Genomic DNA, 23,122 nt, shown 5'->3' on the forward strand with positions numbered 1-23,122 from the left:
TCTCTCGCGATAAGCACTGGCGGTTGTCAACTTGCTTTAGTTCCAGATTTTGGAAATCAGAGACTGATTTGCCGTTCTTGAGGACACTGAATGTTGTCCGCTCCTCTTGCTCGTCAAAGGTTCTTCGTATTTTGACCTCTCCAGGGGCAGATAATTGAATCCACGATGCAGTTGATATCAAGAATTGTTGGTGGCGATCAAGTTTTCTGCTGCTGTGTGAAAGTCAAGAAAGGTCGAGTCATGTATTTCCATAACTTTGAATGGCTTTGGATGAGGTGATGAACTCACCCGCTACGAAATATTTCACTGTCTTCTTTCTCTTTTCAGTGATTGCAAAATCTCGTTTACATTCCAGACAGCTATATCCAGATATGAAATATTTATGATCAGCATATTCAAACATATCACAACACATTAGAAACTTGAACATGAATAGAAGAATTTGATGTTTATTTTGTCCATAGCAGTTGTCACTGCATACACACAGTTTTTTATTCATTATGATACTAGCTACTTGATTCAGAAATGCAAATAAACAGGATGCGATTTCATTGGCTCCCCTACCACCTTCCGTCTCATTCCACATACACATTGTGGTATCACCAGTGTCATGCATATGCACACCGAAATTGTAACATGAGAGTTGCTGCTTAAGGAAAGATACGAACATAACCTGTTGGAGATCTATGTATAGCGTGCAAGCGTGCAAGTATCACTGTTTGGTAACGCTGCAACAAGTGCATCAGTTCTTAAAGTGTGATGCGGCCCTTTCGCCTTTGCGATGGTTCAATTCGAGTTCTTTCTTAGCTTTGACAGCAGCCTAGTGGTTTGTCTTACATTCTAGAACTAACCAGTCACATGTTTTGCTTGTATCTGATAGTGGCTTTCTGAAAGATACGTGCTAAACATCCACAAGGAAAACTTTCCTGTAAAATTTATAAGTTAATATTGAGATCGGGGCTTAAGTAGTCCTTCGTTGTGCGCTTTCTGTTGTAGTGAGTCACATCTCTAGGCAACATGTGAATGTGGGCCCGAGAGCTGCCCAATCTGCTGACCTTCATCTGTGAATTTTCTATTAAATGCTCCACCTCTATGGTCTTTGAAAACATTATCGCCGGCCTTTTTCTTCCGTGCTATGATCTCTACTTTTTTTCTTTGAAATAACGAAATCATCCATAAAGGTATTCTTACATTCCTGTTTATTGCACCCTCACGAGCAGGAACTACGAAATTCAGTGTACACTGGCGGCTACTTTCCGTGGAATCTACGTACTTTCCATTTCGCCGACGTTGTACTGGAATAACTTCCATGAGCCTCATTAAGAACGTACGTTGTGTCTGCTAATTTTGCTGGTAGAACGTAGTAAACAAGTTCGTGCTATGTTCGCTCAAAAGGATTGACAATAATACATTTGTCGGTAACCTGAAACCAAATATTGTGACACATTATAGTATTACAATACTGTTGTAAGTAGGCTGTTTACGTTTTTATGTTGGTAACGCCACGTAGCGCTCTGTATGAAAATTACTGACTGTGCTGTGTGCAGTCTGTGGCTGGTTGGCATTGTTGGAATATTCGCTATTGTAGTGTTGCGCAGTGGGATGTGAACTGCGCGTAGCGTTGCGCAGTTGGAGGTGAGCCGCCAGCAGTGGTGGATGTGGGGAGAGAGATGGCAGAGTTTTGAGAGCGGACGATCTGGGCGTGTGTCCGTCAGAAAAAGGAAATTTGTAAGACTGGATGTCATGAACTGCTATAAATATTATGACTTTTGAACACTATTAAGGTAAATACAGTGTTTGTTCTCCATCAAAATCTTTCATTTGCTAACTATGCCTATCAGTAGTTAGTGCCTTCAATAGTTAGAATCTTTTATTTAGCTGGCAGTATTTGCGCTCGCTGTATTGCAGTAGTTTGAGTAACGAAGATTTTTGTGAGGTAAGTGATTCATGAAAGGTATAGGTTATTGGTAGTCAGGGCCATTCTTTTGTAGGGATTATTGAAAGTCAGACTGCGTTGCGCTAAAAAAAAAAAAAAAAAAAAAAAATATTGTGTGTCAGTTTAGTGATGATCAGAATAAGTAAAGAGAAAACTGTTTGAGTACATAGAGTTTTGTTCAGCTGTTTGAAAATCAAATAACGTAAGAGGTTTTCCAGCACCGTCATTTACAAAATTTTCTAAGGGGAGGTTTCACTGTTACTTGTTTTCAATCATAAGAGTCTCACGTAGATACTCTTATTGTGAAGCATTAACGTTTAATGTACTGACCACATACCTGTGTGCTTGGCTGTTGTTTGGGAGGTTTTTCTTTTTCTTTTCCTGTCTTGTATGATGAATCAGACACTCTGCTTTTCTCCTGCATCACTCTCTTACTTACACTTTCACATTGACTCCTCATTGCTTTTGGACCATCACAGTATTCAGACGCACAATGCATCATAAGATCAGCCATCTTCATTAACAAATGTCGACTGATCAACAGCAGAGCGCTAGTGGTAGAACGTGGACTCAGAGCATATCGACATTCCTCATGGATTGAACGCCATCTACGAACGGCCATAGAAAGGTAACGGGAGTATGTACGGACATAGCACCTCTCACCAGGCAATGAGCTTGACACCTACCTCCTATCGACAGCAAAATCTCGTTTTTCACAAAAATGTTGCTTAACCCCTTTTGAATTTCTAGTCTTCGTTTGCTTAACAGGGCCATACCAGCATCCTGCCCCCTTGAAGGTCCCTCTTTATACTATCCTTCTGAGGCGCATATTCTCGAAACTATTAGAATATACAGCACATGATCTTTCTTCATGCGTGTCATTCCAATATAATGGAGCCCTGTTCACACTGTACACCTTATGCGCCGGCCGATGTGGCCGAGCGGTTCTAGGCGCTACAGTCTTAAACCGCGCTACCGCTACGGTCGCAGGTTCGAATCCTGCATCGGGAATAGATGTGTGTGATGTCCTTAGGTTAGTTAGGTTTAAGTAGTTCTAAGTTCTAGGGGACTGATGACGTTAGAGGTTAAGTCACATAGTGCTCAGAGCCATTTGAACCATTTTGAACACCTTATGCTTGTGCTAGTGAGCACCTATTTCAGGTGTTCCCTCAAAGACGGATTGAAAGAACAATCTGTCCCGTTCCGTGTTCAGCCCCTTCACATGATCCTACGCCATTTTATTCCTTGGGTTAATGGAGACTACGCTTTGCATGTCAACATTTAGCGGACGATTTCTGTAAGTAGCTTTAAGTAAAATACAAGGGCATTCAATAATTAGTGCTACACATTTTTTGTCGGTCAGTTTCGATTGAAAAAATGCGTAAGTGAGACATTGTGGAATAGTCGAGCTTCAGCCATATAGTTTCATGAAGTTCCAACATGTGGCTGCGCTATACGTAGCGCATAAAATGGCGTCTGTAATGGATGTGCGTGCCAAGCAGAAAGCTGTAATTGAGATTCTTTTGGCGGAAAACCATGTCGTCGCAGATATTCATAGGCGCTTGCAGAATATCTACGGAGACCTGGCAGTGAACAAAGGCACGGTGAGTCGTTGGACGAGGCGTCTGTCATCACAGCAACAAGGTCGCGCAAACCTGTCCGATCTCCAACGTGTCGCACACTGCTGCAGTCTTGGAAAGTGTGGACAATCTCATTCGAGGTAATCAAGGTATCACACTCAAACTGTACAAAATGCAAAACAAATTTCTCCTTCTCCATGACAATGCAGGCCCTCACACAAGCTGTGTACCTGAGAGGTGCTCACAAAACTGCATTGGACTACTCTTCCTTTGCCCTACAGCCAGGATCTCGCACCTTCCGACTTCCATCGGTTTGGTCCAATGAAGAATGCACTCCACAGGAAGCAGTACATGGATGATGCAGCAAGACGTCGCCTCCGACGTCTACCAGAAGAGTGGTGTCATGCGGGCACACAGACCCTGACTGTGAGGTAGCATAAGGCCGTCGCACTGAATGGAGTTTATGTTGAAAAATAGGTTTTCGTAGCCAAAAGAGTGGCGAATAATATAGTGTATTTGAATCCTGAAAAAAAGCCAAGCCTGTTTTCAGAAAAAAAATGTGTTGGATTATTTATTGAATGCCCCTCATACAACATTATTGCGAAGCTTTTGCCAAAACTAACTTTTAACTGAAACTCGCCCAATGAAGCAGTGACCTTGTTAATGTCACGCTAAACTGCCTTAAATGGGAATATCACGAGCTGTGGCCACCACTTTTATGGTGAATACTTTGTATACTGCAGTGCAGAGACACACGTTTCAGGCTTGTTCTCTCTGAAAAGCTAACTTTTGCTCCAAGTGCAAATTGGAGGCCTAAAATAAATTCTAATATCAGTGCCAACTGCCAGATACAGTGCAGCATGATGTTGATGAATAATCTTGACCAATCAATTAGGCAAGGTAGTTTATAATATGTGATTCATTAAATAAACACTTCAAATACTAGAATAATAATGAGCCATAATCTTTACTAGTATCCAGGACAGAGAACAGATTTCAGGCTGGGGCAAAATATTTTAAGTGGAAGCCCAAAGTTAATGTTTACCGCAATAACTATATTCAGAAACTAAGCGTGTACGAAGTTTTAGAGTCGTCAATTTACAAGCTGAGGATACCCTAACTGCACAACAGCACTTCACCAACATCTTATTATAGCTTGTGTGTCGTGGAAATGATCCCAACGCCTCCAGTTTTAACAATAAGGAAACCTCACTCCTCAGTCGTCTTTGCACGTTCTTTGGTACTTGTTTCAGCATCTTCCAGATACATTTTTTCTTCATGATATTGCTCATCAATGAATGCCCAACACACAGTAACATACCCACTTACACCTAGCGCTAGTGCAAAACCACTCACTACAATGGCTAGCAGGCTTTGCCTCATTTGCAACAGTAATATGAAAGTAGGACAACGCCTGATTGACACTAGCCTGAATATGTGTTCTTCCCAAAGATTTTTACACAAAAGTTTACAGCTTGTTTTCGTATTCTCATGACAAGCAAATATATAAACTGTTTGACAAAAAAGTGGGGCACCTAGAAAACATGGCCAAATGTCAATTTCACTTCGCACACATACACAAAATTACCGAGTATGCAAACAGAACTGCAATTCCTTGCGAAAGCTAGAACCACCACCAGAGTGCATTAGTGTTTTTCGTGTTCGGTGTTGATGCCAGATCTCATAGGGTATATAAGAAGCTTGAATAGCGTCAGATGTTAAGGGAAGCCGGAACGAGGAAAATGACAACATTAACGTTTTTTGGTTTTTTCATTATAAAATTATTTGGAGTTTTCTGAATAAAACAAATCAAGTTTCACCCTTATAAGTGAATTCCAGGTGTGTTTTTTATCGTTGCAAAGTTGATGCGCCGCGTATACGGTTGTAGCGACTTGGTGTGTCACTTCTGACGGCGCCGCTCGCTGACTGCAAGAAGGGTATCTTTGCGGAATTAGACTGTATTGTTTTCCAACGTTGTATGGCTTTATCTCTGTGACAAGTGACTGTTCATATCGGCAAACACAAACGCTATAGCGTGTGTGTTGACTTGCCGAGTTTGCTTTGTGTTGTTTAGCTGTTCAATTTTGCATATTTGCGAATTTTGCTCATACCTGTTTTACGTATTTGGTTTGTGGATCTCAATATGCCCCGTTTCAGCAATCGAGTGTTTAAGAAAAGGCACAATAAGTGGAAGAAGAAATCTTTTGTTGTTTCGAAGGGAGGTGCTGCTCAGACTGCTTCACCAGCTACTCCAAATGAATGTGATAGAACTTTTTCCAGCAAGAAACTTTGTGACTTCAAAGAAAAATTTGTAAACTATGAAAGTGACAGTAATGATGTGAATGAAATAATTAACATTTCCTTGCTCTCTAATATTTTGAAATATAACGTATTATGCCAAGTTTTCAAAGAAAGAGGACTGGAATTGAAAATAACTTCACACATTGGTTTGGCATGTAAAATGTTATTGAAGTGTAACAAATGTACTGCAGAAGTTTCGTTTTCTAATTCTAACAGTATTTCTAGTAGTGGTAATATTGTAAAGAAGGTGTATGATATAAATGTTAGGCTGGTGTATGGCTTTCGTTGCACTGGTAAGGGCAGTGGTGCAGGGACAATGTTATGTGGAATTATGAACTTGCCGGATCCACCAACCAAGTTTGGATTTTATAATGAATTGGTGGGATCTTCTGCTGAAGTTATTGCTCAAGCAACAATAAAGAAAGCAGTTGAAGAAGCAGTGACATATAATGGGAATTGTACAGATTTATCTGTTGCTTTACATGGATCATGGCAACGTAGAGGTCATAAATTTCTAAATGGAGTTGAGAGAGCTACCAGTGGAGACAGTTGCAAAGTAATTGATGTTACTATTCTCTCAAAACATTGTAGATGTAAGGGCAATACCAAGGACGACCATAGTGAAAGTTGTGAAGCAAATTTTCACGTCACAAGTGGAGTGATGGAAGTAGAGGGAGTGAAAACAATTTTTTCCAGATGACAGGAGTGGTATAATGTATGATACACTAACTATTGAGGAGATGGTGATTCTAAAGGATATAAAGCTGTAGAGGAACTCAAACCTTATGGCAATGGAGGAGATGGATCGTTTCGGCTTCTCTTAAGTGAACACTGAACGTCATGGAATCGGTGTGTACACGTGTGAGACACCATTATCAGCACCTGACAGAATTTGAACAGGCATCATTGTGGGTCTCAACTTGGCTGGGTGGTTTAATTGTGCAATATCCATATTTTTAGAGCATTCAGATATGCAGTTTCCCACTGTTGGATTGCACGGGAATGTGAGAGCAGAAGTACTTGATTTCAAGGATCCAACTGAGCAGTTTGAACACCATAAGTCTTACTGTGCACCAAGTATATCATAACCCCTTCAAATCTGCACCTGCTATCCAGCAACAAGTAATGAACTCCCTGCAACAATTTTGTAAGTATGAGCCAGACAGTAGGGGATTTTACCTTATTTTATTAGCTTTCAAAAGGTAACTTTATTTTTCTTGTTATGGCCCAGCCGCGGCTGGCAGTGTCGGCTGCCTATAAATACGAGTTATTCTCGTCCCACGGTCTGGCAACAGGAAGTCAGCACCGAGGAAGGCTACCTCAATCACGCGCCTCCCTCGTGTGCTGACAAAGTAACGCCACCCAGGTGTCGCTGACCAAGCCATGCTATGGGAAGTTTCATTGCCACCCCCGCGGGTTTCCTGGTCCTGACCAATCAGGGCGGAGGAAGCCGCGTGGTGTGTTGGATGTACCTGGCCGCCCGCCACTGAGGCTCTCTCTCTTGAATGCGTGCCCTATAGCAGTGAACATCTCTCGCTTCTCCCGGTTCTTCGGCGCCGTGCACTTAGTTTTCACAGCCGGCATGCCGCTTGAACTTGCCCGACTGGCAGACACCAACTTTCGTTAGCTTCGCGAACTATTTTTCACCAAACTCTATGCTCTGGCTCACCCTCGCCTCCCTAGGCCTGACGGTGTGACCCTACATAAGGCAAAAGTGGTCAATAAAAGATCTTTTACTTCAACTCTTTTAATCATTCCTTCATGTCCACAGCCTTCCCATCTGACCGTCCTGTACATTTTGTGGCGGTATGTCATAAAACTCCATTGTGTGGTGGATAAAGAAATCATTTTGGAAGGATAAGATGTGTAGCCAGGTGCAGATGCCAGAATAAGGAAAGTATGAGATCCGCCATTACTCTGTGGCCTTGGCACGAAAGAATATTGGTTTAAAATCTTTGCAACAGCCTCTTATTGAGAAAATTATTTCTGTAGGGCATATGCTTTCCCATGTGTGCCCGCATGTACATTGTTTGACAGACTAGGGTTAGAAACCTTTCATGGAGTGAGAGAGATTTTCTGACTTCCTCCCCATGCCAAGCCATCACAGATTAATCATGACAAAACCCATGTGAATAGGATTGTGCTTAATTTATTCATAAAATTAACGTTGGTTGTAACTTGCAGGGTCTGTTGCGATTGGCCAGCGAGATTCTTACTGTAGCGTCCTCATTGCCACTATAGATTCTTGTATCACAAGGAAGCAAGGGAGAGGATGTTGTTACAGGTGGCTGGTATCCTCTTTCTCCAACACAAATGCGCATGTGGATTAATACAGTTCTTTATTTACATGAACAGAATATTTGACTTTAATAGAATCCATATGTTGTGGTACAGGCTCATCAGTAATAGTCCTCTTGCAGACAATATCGGCTATTAGAAACTCCTTGCTAGTTCTGCTATGGTCACTAATCTTGTCGCTATGTACTGTCGTCCCCTGTGAAGATTGAAACCCGCTCTGCGAGTGTACTGGCAGACGCCAACTGCATGACTTTGTAAGTCAGTGAGACGCTCCAGTCAGTGGCGGCGTCATAAATAGATGCTGTCGAGAGGGTGTTGGTAGCGTGTTCCTTGTCAGTGTGTCTCTGGCCTCTATCGCGATAGGCATGCTTGATCAAGTGCCTACTACCGATCTTCGCGCTACATCTTTGCCGAATGTTGCGCTGGCGACAACTTACTCCAGCACACTTACACTGGCAGAAACGGCTGCATTAGAAGAAGGTTAAGAAGTAAACATTTGCAGACAGATGAGCAAAGAAAACATTTGCTGATGGGAGATGGAAGAGTAAAAGACTTGCTGCCAGACGATCCGCAACTTATTTCATAATTACACTTTTATTGTGTTCACTCAACTGTACCAAGGTTATACTTCACGATTACAATCCTTTGTTCATTCATTAAATGTTAGCATACGTATCACAGTGGATAATTCATATGTTGATGCTTTACAATAATTAACCAAATTGTTACAGTGACCACTTGTTTCTGTTGTAGATAGATAAGCCTCTTTATTAGTATAGTCATGTGCAGTGTAGGACATGTATGTTCATGCTTGCTTGGGCCACCCTATCAGTTATTATTCAATAAGAAGTTTCTGTTGCATGGCATAGTATTTTTCTTAAATTTGCATGATCGTATGGCGATCTTCCCTTCCCTATAGGTCACCAGGGATTGGACTTAAAGCATCTTAGGGCTACGCTAAACGGCTCAACCAGTACATCACATTATAATGACAATGCTCAGTTTTGTATAGGCACCTGCAATTACCTTTGTAACTGAGCTACACTGATTGTGTATCTGCATAAACTTTTCGATCACATTAGAATTTTAAAAAATCCAGGGAAGTTTGATCAGGACTTGCAGTCTGTGGGTTTCATACAAATTTAATTGTGTTTGTAGATAATTCATGTATAGGTTTTGATGAGTAAGTTTACAAGTATCAAAATAGGTGACACACTGTAAATGACTGTATCTTTTGACTACATTGACTAAGACGCTTCAGTTATTTACATCGCCAAGTGACCATAATTTTAGTGCTTGATATGAATTTCATCTTGATACCACTGCCTTTTACTGAGAAAGAGGGGTCTTAACGGATGGACAGACTGATAAACAACAAATGGCAAAAATTTTTATATGTTATAATTATAAACTAACTGTTCTCGGAGTTTTTCCTTCACTTGCATTTTGGAACCATGGTTCTTGTCAGCTTTCATGATTCTAGCTCAACGAGAAGTATCCTATGTTATTTAGTGAGGAGTTTTCGAGTATTAAAATACGTCTATACCCCACAACCCACCTTGTGATGTGTGGCGGAGGGTACTTTGTGCACCACTGTCACCGACCCCCAATCTCTCTTTCCCTGTTCTATTCGCAAATTGTTCAATGAAATAACAATTGCTGGTAATCCTCTCTGTGCACTCGACTCTCTCTAACTGTCTCTTCATGTCTTTTCGCGAAATGTATGTAGAAGAAAGTAATACATTTATTGACTGTTCTAGTTACGTACACTTTAGGCACTTTAACAATAAACCATACAGTGATGCTGAATGCTTCTCTTGCACAATCTGCAATTGGAGTTCGTTGGTCACATCTGTGACTCTTTCGTTCTTGCCAAATGACCCTGCAACGAAACGAGCTGCCATTCTTTGGAGCTTCTCTATTCCCTCTATCAGTCCTATCTCGTACAGATCCCATACTGACGAGCAATATTCAAGTATTGGTCGAATGAGTGTTATGTCAGTTACTTCCTCTGTTCGTGGACTACATATCCTAAGGATTCTCCCACTGAATCTCAGTTTGGCGTCTGCTTTTTCCACAATTAATTTTATGTGATCATTCCACTTCAAATCGCTTCGTGTGCACACTTGCTAGGTATTTTATGCCAGTAACTGCTTCCAGTGAGTATTCTGAAATCTTGTAGTTATATAATAACGGGTCTGTGTATTCGAAATCCATTACATTTGTTTAAGATGAGGATGAGTTGCCACTCTCTGCACGAAGCGGCGATCCTCTGCAGGTCTTTCTTCATTTAGCTACAATTTTCAGATGTAGTGAGTCCCCTCTATACAACAGCAGCATCTGTGAAAAACCTCATGGAACCTCCGACGCTATTTACTGTGTCATTTATCTATACGGTGTAACGTAAAGGTCCTACAACACTTCCCTGAGTCACCACTGAAGTATGTGACGTAAATGGCTGTATCTTCAGAGTGCCTTGACTTAGAAACTTACATTTCTTACACCGTCAAGGGACCGTAGAGCTTAGTATTTGATATACATTTTAACTGGAAAGCTCTATCAGTTCCTGAGAAAAAGAGGTCTTAACAGTTAGACAGACAGATGACAAAATTATCCTATAATGATTCCGTTTTTACCGACTGATATACAGAACACTAAAAAGACTAGATTTTTTAAAGTAATATTATAATCTTATTAGATATGTTTTATACATTGTGCAAAACAATGCACCATCGTTCAAATACAATCATTCTTTTGCTATATCAACCACACTTAGGTCAATTCTTAATACTATAGCTGTGATTACATCATGATCTGAATACTCCTTTCAGAAAATTGACAGACATTAAAGAAACATGAATTTACTGTCAAAACTTACAATTTTCAGGAAGGGGTCTGTAAAATACCAACATTTGTCGATGTAGGCAGTCTTCTACGGTGTTATAAAACACCACTTAATTCCCTGCAAGGTCTGTGCTACACAGTCCCATCTCATCTGTTTGCGATCCAGTTAAAGGATTCTGGAAGGAGACCAGCCCACACTTACAAAAAGCAGTATACAGAGGGTGTAATCAGAATCGCAGCAGTAGCTGCGTGCACTAAATATGAGAGTGGCGAGGGGTAACACCACATATCTATATTTAAATAGAGACAAGCCTATACATTCTAGAGACATGATGCCAAGACGAAACTTCCATTTGTGCTACACAGGAGGAATACTTTGGCAGCAAAAGTCAAACTGGAAAAAATAGGCAATGAAGTGCTGGAAAGAATTTCGAGAACATGTAAAAATCATATGGATTACCATATAAAGTGGAACTAGTCGACAATGAAATAGATATTCCAATGGACCACTGTGTGGGCTACTACAAAAGATTCGTGTAGACTGCTATTAGCTTATGGATTTCGGTATAATGCAAGATTTTACTGGGATTTTTAACAAAATGGTGATGTTTGACTACTTAACATCGAATCATAACCTATTTCAGCCAGAAGGAGACTACCAAAGAAATGGTGCTGTTCTGTTTAACAGAATGAGCTCAGACTAAAGATATGTCACAAATTTACATGTCAAATCACAAAGCCATGAGCGAACGAAGTTACCGTTAACCAGTTTACCAATTTTGTGGAGTGAACTGATACTCATCTCCTAGAAACCTTTACATCTTTCCAGGCTAAAGAACACGGTACTAACAGAATCGAAGCTACGATTCACAACTGTGGTATGGAGGCTTAGCTTACAAAACTGCTGCGTTTTGTAAATCGTCTATTGGGGCAATAAAAACATCGCAAGATGACTGATGTGTAAGTAAACCATACAGACAGTGAAGATCAAGAAAAGATTATAAACTATGTTCTGTCGGCCAGTAGTATTAATTATTTACGTATAAACTACGTGGAAATTTGTAACAAATTCCAACAAAAACGATGTAAGTGTTCCATGAAAGTGTTATATTAAAGCAGGAGAAAGATTTTTCCACAGTGAACATAGTTCACCACAATACTATCACTGACATACACTACTGGCCACTAAAATTGCTACACCACGAAGATGACGTGCTACAGACGCGAAATTTAACCGACAGGAAGAAAAAGCTGTGATATGCAAATGATTAGCTTTTCAGAGCATTCACACAAGGTCGGCGCCGGTGGCGACACCTACAACGTGCTGACATGAGGAAAGTTTCCAACCGATTTCTCATACACAAACAGCTGTTGACCGGCGTTGCCTTGTGTAACGTCGTTGTGATGCCTCGTGTAAGGAGGAGTAATGCGTACCATCATGTTTCCGACTTTTATAAAGGTCGGATTCTAGCCTACCGCGATTGCGGTTTATCGTATCGCGACATTGCTGCTCGCGTTGGTCGAGATTCAATGACTGTTAGCAGAATATGGAATCGGTGGGTTCAGGAGGGTAATACGGAACGCCGTGCTGGATCCCAACGGCCTCGTATCACTAGCAGTCGAGATGACAGGCATCTTATCCGCATTACTGTAACGGATCGTGCAGCCACGTCTCAGTCCTTGAGTCAACAGGTGGGGATGTTTGCAAGACAACAACCATCTGCACGAACAGTTCGACGACGTTTGCAGCAGCATGGACTATCAGCTCGGAGACCATGGCTGCTGTTACCCTTGACGCTGCATCACAGACAGGAGCGCCTGCGATGGTGTACTCAACGACGAACCTGGGTGCACGAATGGCAAAACGTCATTTTTTCGGATGAACCCAGGTTCTGTTTACGGCATCGTGATGGTCGCATCCGTGTTTGGCGATATCGCGGTGAACGCACATTGGAAGCGTGTATTCGTCATCGCCGTACTGTCGTATCACCTGGTGTGATGGTATGGGGTGCCATTGGTTACACGTCACGGTCACCTCCTATTCGCATTGACGTCACTTTGAACAGTGGACATTACATTTCAGATGTGTTACGACCCGTGGCTCTATCCTTCATTCGATCCCTGCGAAAGCCTAGATTTTAGCAGGATAATGCACAACCGCATGTTTCAGGTCATGTACGGACCTTTCTGGATACAGAAAATGTTCGACTGCTGACCCGGCCAGAACATTCTCGAGATCTCTCCCCAATTGAAAACGTCTGGTCAATGGTGACAGAGGAACTGCCTCGTCACAATACGCCAGTCACTACTCCTGATTAACTGGGGTATCGTGTTGAAGCTGCATGGGCAGCTGTGTCTGTATACGCCATCGAAGCTCTGTTTGACTCAATGCCCAGGCGTATGAATGCCGTTATTAGAGCCAGAGGTGGTTGTTCTGGGTAGTGATTTCGTAGGATCTATGCACCCAAATTGCGTGAAAAAGTAATCACATGTCAGTTCTAGTATAATACATTTGTCCAATGAATACCCGTTTATCATCTGCATTTCTTCTTGTTGTAGCAATTTTAATCGCCAGTAGTGCATGTTACCGAATTAGGACTGTCTCCTACAGTGTTATGCCACAGTTCTTAAGAGAAATAACTAGTGTATCGAACAGACTTTAACCATTCCTATTAAAGATTTCGAGTATTAAAACGCATTTGTAGCACTACTGTTGTGACTGAGTTGTTCTATAGCAGTAAAAAAGTCAGCCTCTCTTTAGTATACTTATTACATCTTCTAAGTGTTCCGGTAATAAAATGTGGTGCTGTGTGACAGATGGCAGTACACTTTACTTTACATGATACTTTGGATGTGAATGACATAGAAGGTAAGTAGACGTATTGATAGTGTGTGCAGTCTGCACTGCATTAGAGATAAGCAGTCACAAACACTGTGCCAGAGTTAACAAAAACGGCTATATAGTTATGTATGTCCAAAGGATGTACCTGTTTTTCGTAAAGGAAATCGCACGTCGGCATTCTGCACTAAGATTTCTAATATCTACATAGTGCAGCTCTTAATATAACAGCTACGACTGCATCATGATTTTAATGCTTCCTTCGAAATAACTGATCTATACCACACAGTTCTGTATCAGCCGTAAACAAGTGCTTTGCAACCTGGGAATAAGGTGCCAGAGACAACTTGCACACTCCACTAAGTCAGTAGCGACTTAATGCTTCATCAGGGTGTGTTGTATGGAAAAATATTCGATTCCTTTGCCACACAAACTACCTGTAACTTGAGATACTTGAGATACTTTGGAGTAAGTACGAGGAGCGACATAAAGTCGAATGACAAATAAGGATATGTAACTCATCTACGAAAGAAGGGGTTCATAATACACTTATTTGACTGATTTTTTCAGGTTGCTGTATATAATTCATTGCCAACATCCATATGTGATATTACTTCAGTAGCATCACAGTGATTTATAGACACTCGTATATAGAGCAGTATACACAGACGTATTAGCTTTTTGCAACAAAAGCTTGGTAGCTACTTTGCAGCGACCTGAAGTAGAATGAGAACATAAAGCTATAGCAGATGCTGGGCTGAGGGAAATCTTAAGGAAATGTAATTCATCAAAAATAAATAAATAAATAAATAAAATAGAGTGGTTTACAAAACACTACTAATGGTAAAATCACATTATGTAATTGGTGGTGACTAACCGCATCGGTATAAATGAACCAGAGAGTAGCTTTAGAAGCTCTGTGTCACTGCTAGCAACTTATCAGGTTGCTATACCTCGTAAAAAGACTACGTATTTATCCGAAAACACTATTGGGTAAAATCAATGAAACTGTTGTAAGACGTCATGGTCTCCTGACTTTCATTGCTTACATATTCCGCCCTCACAATCATATTCCGCACATCAAGACACTTCATTCGAATCCAACTCAATAAGATGAAGTCAATGTTGTATGAATTCATGTACACGATATGCAAATAACAAGTGCACACCGAAGTTGAAATACCCAAGGCTGGCGTACACACACACATTCGAGACACGACGGTCACAAAAGCTTTTAGTTCAGGAGAGGCAAACCGCATGCCAGGAGGCCAGTCCCTTCAGAGGATGAGTCAACCTATCTACGTCGGTCAGCGACCGCCCGTAGAGCAGACAGCATTTGCCTGATTGAAAGGGAGAACGACCCCATGTTCGGCTTAAAAGCAAATTCCGCTACATTGTGTGGGAGAGCCCAGCCTACGCATTCCTTGCACATAGCACGCAGTTTCAGCGGTTTTCACAGGGAGTCAGCAAACACCAAACGCCGATACTACAGGTTTCCGGATTGGTCGCCTTAAACAAAACGTCATTCTCCCGTTTTAGAAGAGCAATGCTGATTGGCAGACGATATTCCTGATGCATTGAACTGAAGGAGTAATGGAAGGGACCAAAAGATATACCCCTTCACGTCTGGCGTGGAGAGGGGCCGTTCCGTTGTCGCTCTTGGAGCGAGAACACGTAACGAGAGCGTGCGCGCTCGTACGTGTACTCAAAGAGCGAGGAACAAGTCTCTCCTCAGTACTTCACTAGGAGAGCACCTCTGTCGAGAGCGAATCGGAGCGCAACTCGCTATATTGAGTCCTTGCAATTAAGCGTTGTTCACTGTGTTGGCCGCCACACTTATTGTGCGGTGTGAACGGACAGAGCTATAGTTAAACGCCTGTGAGCGAATTTTTGAGTGGCATCGTGGTGGACTGGTTATCTGACCGGTGTACCACGCCAATAGTTAGACTAGGGGCGAATAGGAGTCCTTGACTTCATCAAGGCGTAGGGAGAGTTTGATTGGCGAAGGTCAATCCAGGTAGAACGAGAGTTATCTTATTTGTCAGCAGCGAGTGTGCAGACAGCAGTCATCGCAGCTTTCGGTATTGTGCACTACAGCTCTCGCGAGCCCCATATTTCCTCCACAGCAGTACACTTCACTGCATTTCACATGCGACAGCCTCGACCGTACCTAGCAACATTTTAACGGATAACTAATCAAGTTCAGTAGGCGGGGCTCTCAACCATTCTGCCAAGTCAATAACAATCATAAACTTTGAATAGAAATTTCATTAGCGAGTCCTATCCTTAAGAGGTAACTTCACATTCCGAAAAGAACCCGGAAATAACTTGTTGAATTCATAACTAAAAGTGACATTGTGATTTCTCAGAATTTTTGCAAAATAAATAATAACTTTCGTTAGTTTCATGTTTTTCTTACACTAACTAGCACTACTCCAGTACCCAAGTATCCCACTAGTTACGTCAGAAATTTTGTGAATTTTTGTGTAATTTCTTTACAGCGGACGACTCCAGAAGATATTTATTGCTGAAAGTTTTCAGGCATTTCTCTTTAGAACGTTAGGAGCGTCGGGTCTGACTTCTGTAGTAGTGTGGGGGTGGAAATTGCATCTTGCAGGTGCCACAGGGTAAAGGGTACATCTCAGATTAATTCGTTGCGCAGAATGACAGAATAGCATCCACACGTCGCTCACACTGTATTCAACGTAGTGTGTGATATACACTGCAACCACCATAGTACGTCTCATGTAGCGATCATAAGAATAAGATAAGACAGAGATTACTGGTATGTAAAGAGGCATATAAACAGTCCGTTTTTTATTCCGTTAGTGCACGAAAAGAAATCGTTAATACTGTGCATGAAGACCTGCAGAGGATCGGCGATTGGTACAGAGAGGAGATACATGTTAATATCGCTGCTGCACATAAACCGGCGAAGAGATCCAGCACTGTATGATTATGTTATTGGTGGAAACAGTGACTATCTTGAGATACTTTGGAGTATGTACGAGGAGCGACATAAAGTCGAATGACAAATAAGGATATGTAACTCATCTACGAAAGAAGGGGTTCACAATACACTTAATTGACTGATTTTTTGCGATTATTTCTCTTCAGGTTGCTCTATAGTGTTATAATATGCACATTTGTTTGGTTTCTAGTTACGGCAAATTAAATGTTATAGGGTTTCTGACGTGGCGGTGCGTATTAGTTACACCTAAGTTGTGTATGTAATCCTTTTGTTGCACTTGTTTTTGACATGTAGCAATTATACAATGAATATGTATTATAATTAGATCTACCGCCATGTGCATGTGCACTAGCCATGTAGGACGTACAGGAGTGACAGCAGTGATAGCAGGCTACTCTCCGTATCGTGGCAGTGTTTAGAGGACTTTGGTTAAACGATAGACTGGTACTATTACTTCACGATCTGAGTCACCGAGAATATTACGAAACCCATATATTAGCACTTGAATATAACAGAGAGATGAAAAACTAGCCCCAGGAATTACATAGGTCCATGCCAAAACGTCGGAGGGCTGCAAAAAACAGTAGAGGATGAGTAACTGTTATATGGACGTGGACGCACGTAAATGAAACTTATTGCATATGGGTGGGCACACATGTTGCCGAAGTTGTTGTGATTATGCTGCTGACCTTTCGCTGGGAAGCCCTGACTCATCCTCCATACAGTCCCCATCTCTGGCCGTATTTTTGGAGCTCTGAAGAAAGACGTTCGCGGCCGTTGATTTATTTTGGACGATGAGGTGCACGCCTGGGTACAAGCCTTGTTCCGCAGGCAACCGCAAACATTTTTCCACGAATGCACTGACCGCCTTGTCTCACAGTGGGGTAAACGTGTTAATAATTATGGGGTTACGTCTGAAATTATAAACAGTTTACTTTGAAACGGTACAGTAGTTCTCGCTCCATAAGCAGCAGGTTTCGCTGCTCGCTCGCACCGGGAAATACAAACACAGACGGCTCCGCCGCCAATTTTATTACACGACGCGGTCGGCCGCGGGTGCAACAGAACCCATGTGGACGGGTGGCAAGAAAAGTGTCAGGCTTCATAATACGTATTTATATGTGTCGTGTATTATGCATTTCTAGTACGTAAATGTGAATCTGCACATGAACTTTCCTTATCCTCTTCACATATTTCCGTAAAGCATGGCCAAATCTTAGTTGGGAAGTAGTTCTGTAGTATAGTAGTGCCAACCTTACTCCAGGGTATGTGATCAGAGAGACAGCACAAGCAGGTCAAAATCAAAGACGTTCCAGTGACACAAGATCTGGGGTGGAGAGGTTGGTTCGACCACCCCCTCCACCGGGGCCCAGGAAGACCTCCGGGTGCCCAGCATATTCTGGGAGTGTTACAGAAGACGTGTAAGTGAGCAGACGTTCCCTCTGTGCGTCTATCTCAATGTTCAAGCATGGAAGAGAGGTATTTGAATATTTGTACCAATTCCTTTATTTCCAGCTTTGGATTGTGTAAGGAAATGAATGTTCTCATTTAATTCCGGAAATTTGCCCCCTGTGTTAATGTATCTGGTCACCAGTTTGCCCGTTATCCTCCTCACATTGTTGAAATGAAATGTCGTGTGGCTAGTGCCTCCCGTCGGGTAGACCGTTCGCCTGCTGCAGGTCTTCCGAGTTGACGCCACTTCGGCGACCTGCGCGTCGACCCACGTAGTTGATGTCCCATGTAAAATTTTGGGAGACTTTGGTGGTATACATCTGGCCAACGCAATTCCGTCTTAGAAAGGTGTTAGAATTTGTGAACATAAAAATTCGATTAAATAAAAACAAAAAATCTTCGCAGGCCATAACAGTCTACGCGAGCGAAGGAGCGGACGCTAAATTAGTCATATATTAATTACGTACATTTCCTGTACGTCTGACATAAACAATATGGATGTTCCAGCCAGGGACGCCCGTAGCCACTGTTCATCTCAGGGTCGCCACTTTGCCGTCCGACATATCGACCCCAGTTGCCTTCCAAGAGCTGTTGGCTCCAACAGACGTCGTCGGACAGTAAGTAACTGTTTTTTATGTTCAGCTGTCAGTTAATCCATTTCACGATGACACAGCCAGTGAAGCTCTCGGAAGCCGATCGGCCCTAACGACGAACAACGCTAAATAACTTCGCATTTTTTATTCCACAGCTCTTACGATTTATGCCTGTAATTAAGGTATTACTGTGATGTTGTAAGAGAGAGAGAGATGAAAGAAATGTGCAAACTGCCGATTTCATTTTCATTGACGTCCTAAGTTTTCGTAAACTTCCTTTATTTTACATTTCGTATCCTTAAATCAGTTTTCATAAGGATTTCATTCAATGTTGCACAAGAACAACAATTATAAAACTATTTCTACTCTATGATTTATTGCTAAATATAGCAGAATTATGTATCACTAAAGTTTTCTTATATAGAGCTACTATTTTCGAATCGAGAATCACTCCTTTCGAAAGTAAAAATGCAGTCTTAATAGCCTTATTTCAACGGTCAAGGTCACAGGAAGATTTTGGTCACTATTATTTGCCCATTGTAAGTAATTGTCTAAGTTAAGGTAGAAATTTTGTTCAAGGTAGCTACTTATTTTATTTTATTTAACTGAAAACCAAGGAAATAATTTACAAGGATGATAAATGACGTCAACTGAATTATTATCCACAAAGGAGCATAAAACTTTTATTTTGGCTGGAAGTCAGAAACGTGTCTTTCAATCAAAACAGAAATGTTCACTTTGCAGAGCAGTTACAATATTCTGTACAGTTCTGATCACGGTAAGCTTAGATGTGCTCTGGTCACATCAGAATAAGAATTACAGTGGTAAGATAGATTTAATGGTTCTGCACTTGAGCCCACAGTTCACTTCATGTACTCATTCACTTACAAACATCCCTCAATTGTGAACAGCTGTCACGAATGCAAAATTTTCGACTCATCATCAGGATGGAATGGGATACAACTCACTCCATGGGAGGTGGTTATACCGATTGAAATAGTCGGGCCATGTTTGTATGCTGTAATAAGACAGGACTCAACTTCTATTCAGAAATCTTGAGTAAACATTATCGCCTCCAGTAAAATAATATTCTTTATTCTATTAGTCTGTAAACATTAGCTCCAGGATGCCAGTTCTTACATTTGACGAGGCATTCTTCTTCACAGTCTAACGATACTCTGAATGTGACTCCAGCAATAAAGTTTCTTTTCTGTTCAGGCAAAATGTTGATGTAATGTGCAGCAGCAAAGTAATTCATGGAAACCTTTATCCCGGTTATCCAAATTATTTCTGGACTTTTTATTGTAATCCTCTTCCGCACAAAGTTTGGACAAAGTTGTAGTTAGCTGAAGACGCTCTTGGTTTATCAAAGGTGGCGCAATCGGACTGTCTTTCCAATGGCTGAGCTAATCACACAATATGTAGTCGTGGTGTATCTCTTGGAAAACGGGCAGTCAGTTGTTTGTAATTCATCAGCGATCTCAACGAGACATTCTGTAGGTCTTAAAATTTTAACACCACGAAGACGACATGCAACATATGTCAATTTGGCATTGAGTGTAGTATGTGGTTGGATAAGTAAATGATGAGCATTTCAGTGCAACTACGAAAAGTCGGTAAGAGCGACGCCATCTACATCCTGTACGCAGGGGTCTCTCCTAAGAGTCGTCAGGTGCATTTTCTCTGGCGTTTCAGCAGATATTTGCAATTTCGTTTGTGCATTGCGAAGCTGCAGTCATCTCAAACAAATACCCCTCATCTTTCATAGGACGACTAGTGTTGATGAAGGCGTCGGTTCGTTTCTCGTTACGAGCAAAATGATTTTCAAACCGGAATTTTACGTGCTCAGTCGATAGAGAGGTCCCAGATTAATCTATTGCGATATTTATTTTATCGATATGTATTAACAGGGCAGTAAAGGTCGATAAATAACCAGTACTCCAGCAGCGATAGCACTGTGCTTACCCGCGCTGACTGCTACCGCCAAGCGTGCAGCGCTACTGAACCGCTGCTGAATTCCTTTTTATACATTGTGTTTTACTGTCCCTGTTAACGTATATCGCTAAAACAAATATATCAGATTAGAATAATGTGGGAGCACTCTATCGAATACCCATGTAAAATTTCGATTTAAAAATGATTTTGTTTTTAATGGGAAACAAACCGTCGCTTTCTGTCGACACTAGATGTCGCATGAAAGACGTGCCGAGGGGTAATTGTTTTTGTTGAATATAGGTACACAACGTAAAAACGAAAAAGCAAATGTTTGCCGAAACACCAAACAAAATACGCCTGACGACTCTTAGGAGAGACACGGGGTATAATAAAAGATAAAGTAGTGGGTTTCCCATTCAGGAATTGCATTTGAGCGTTAGTTGTTTGCAAAAACATTACAGCTCCTGTAACAATAGTAATATACACTGAAGAGCCAAAGAAACTGGTACATCTGTCTAATATCGTGCAGGGTCCCCGCAAGCACGCAGAAGTGCCGCATCACGACGTGGCATGGACTGGACTAATGTCTGAAGTAATGCTGGAGGGAACTGACACCATGAATCCTGCAGGGCTGTCCATAAATCCGTAAGAGTACGAGGGGGTAGAGAGCTCTTCTGAACAGCATGCTGCAAGGCATCCTAAATTTTCTCATTAATGTTCATGTCTGGGAAATTTAGTGGACAGAGGAAGTGTTTAAACTCAGAAGAATGTCCCTGGTGCCGCTATGTAGCAATTCTGGACGTGTCGGGTGTCGTATTGTCCTGCTGGAATTGCCCAAGTCCTTCGGAATGCACAACGGACATGAATGGGTGCAGGTGATTAGACAGTATGCTTACATGCGTGTCACCTGTCAGAGTCGTATCTAGACGTATCAGGGGTCCCATATCACTCCAACTGCGCACGTCCCACACCATTACAGAGCCCCCACCAGCTTGAACAGACCATGCTGACATGCAGGGTCCAAGGATTCATGAGATTGTCTCCGCACCCACACACGTCCATTCGCCTCGATACAATTTGTAACGAGACTCGTCCGACCAGGCAACATGTTTCAGTCATCAACAGGCCAACGTCGGCGTTGACGAGCCCAGGCGAGGCATAAAGCTTTGTGTCGCGCAATTATCGCCGGTACACGATAGCGCATATCGATAATGTTTCGTTGAATGGTTCTCACGCTGACACTTGTTGATGGCCCAGCATTGAAATCTGCAGCAATTTGCGGGAGGAGTTGCACATCTGTCACATCTCTTCAGTCATCGTTGGTACCGTTCTTGCAGGATCTTTTTCCTGCCGCATCGATGTCGGAGATTTGATATTTGACCGGATTCTTGATATTCACGGTACACTCGTGAAATGGTCATACGCGAAAATCCCCACTTCATCGCTACCTCGGAGATGCTGTGTCCCATCGCTCGTGCGCCGACTATAACACCACGTTCAAACCCACTTAAATCTTGATAACCTACATGGAATGCCTCACTCGTTTCTGTATTGGCGTTCGATTTGACCTGATGCCCGCCCGAGCTAGAGACTTTGCTGCTGCCAGAAATGGCATCGTGTACGCAAGCAAATACACTGTCCTGTCGCTACCTATCAAAAACCTGAATAATACCATTTTGAAGCTCGGGCCGCTGCGAGACGTGCTGAAAGAGAGTCAGTGACGTTCTTCTAGGTACCGACAGGGTTGTGGAATCACGCCGATTCCAGTGCAATAGCCAGCCAGGTTTCTGGGTTGTGGATCCATGACACCACCGCCCGATCGAGGTGGTCTCACATATTCTCCATTGGGTTTACGTCCGATGAAAAAGAGTACGGTAACAACACACGATAACCACACACCTACACTGCGAGCGTTGTGACACGTTGCATTGTCCTGCTGGTAGATGCCGTCGTGCTGCGGAAAAATAAACTGCCTATAATGGTGCGCAAGGTCGCCAAGGATAGATGCGCACTTGTGCTGATCAATTGCGCCTTCTTGAATGACGAGATCACCCTAGGAATACCACGAAAACATTCCCCAAACCATAACACTCCCTCCTCCGGCATGTATCCTTCGAACGATAGTTGCAAGGTGCTTGCTTTCAGATGCTTCACGCCATACATGCCAACGGCCATCTGTCCGATGGAGCATAAAATGTGGTTCATCTGAAAAGGCCACCTGTCGCCACTGAATGGACGTCTAGTTGGTTTACTGGCGTCCAAATTTCAGCCTTCGTCGCCGATGAACAGCAGTGAGCATGCGTGCATGAACCAGGCAACTGCTGCAGAGGCGTGTACGCAGCAACTTTCGCGAAACGGTCGTTGAGGAGACAC

At 42.2% G+C, this 23,122-nt stretch overlaps 1 protein-coding gene across 1 annotated transcript in view; it reads left to right on the forward strand.

The window, feature by feature from the left end:
• Nucleotides 1-23,122, forward strand: part of LOC124798412 (venom dipeptidyl peptidase 4-like) — a 254,271-nt gene that overhangs the window by 110,318 nt on the left and 120,831 nt on the right. The window contains exon 8 of the mRNA XM_047261808.1: nucleotides 18,729-18,838. Coding sequence (XP_047117764.1) covers nucleotides 18,729-18,838 — 110 coding nt within the window. The remainder of the gene's footprint in view (nucleotides 1-18,728; nucleotides 18,839-23,122) is intronic.

The sequence above is a fragment of the Schistocerca piceifrons genome, chromosome 5, assembly GCF_021461385.2.
Source record: "Schistocerca piceifrons isolate TAMUIC-IGC-003096 chromosome 5, iqSchPice1.1, whole genome shotgun sequence".
Classification (NCBI taxonomy): domain Eukaryota; kingdom Metazoa; phylum Arthropoda; class Insecta; order Orthoptera; family Acrididae; genus Schistocerca; species Schistocerca piceifrons.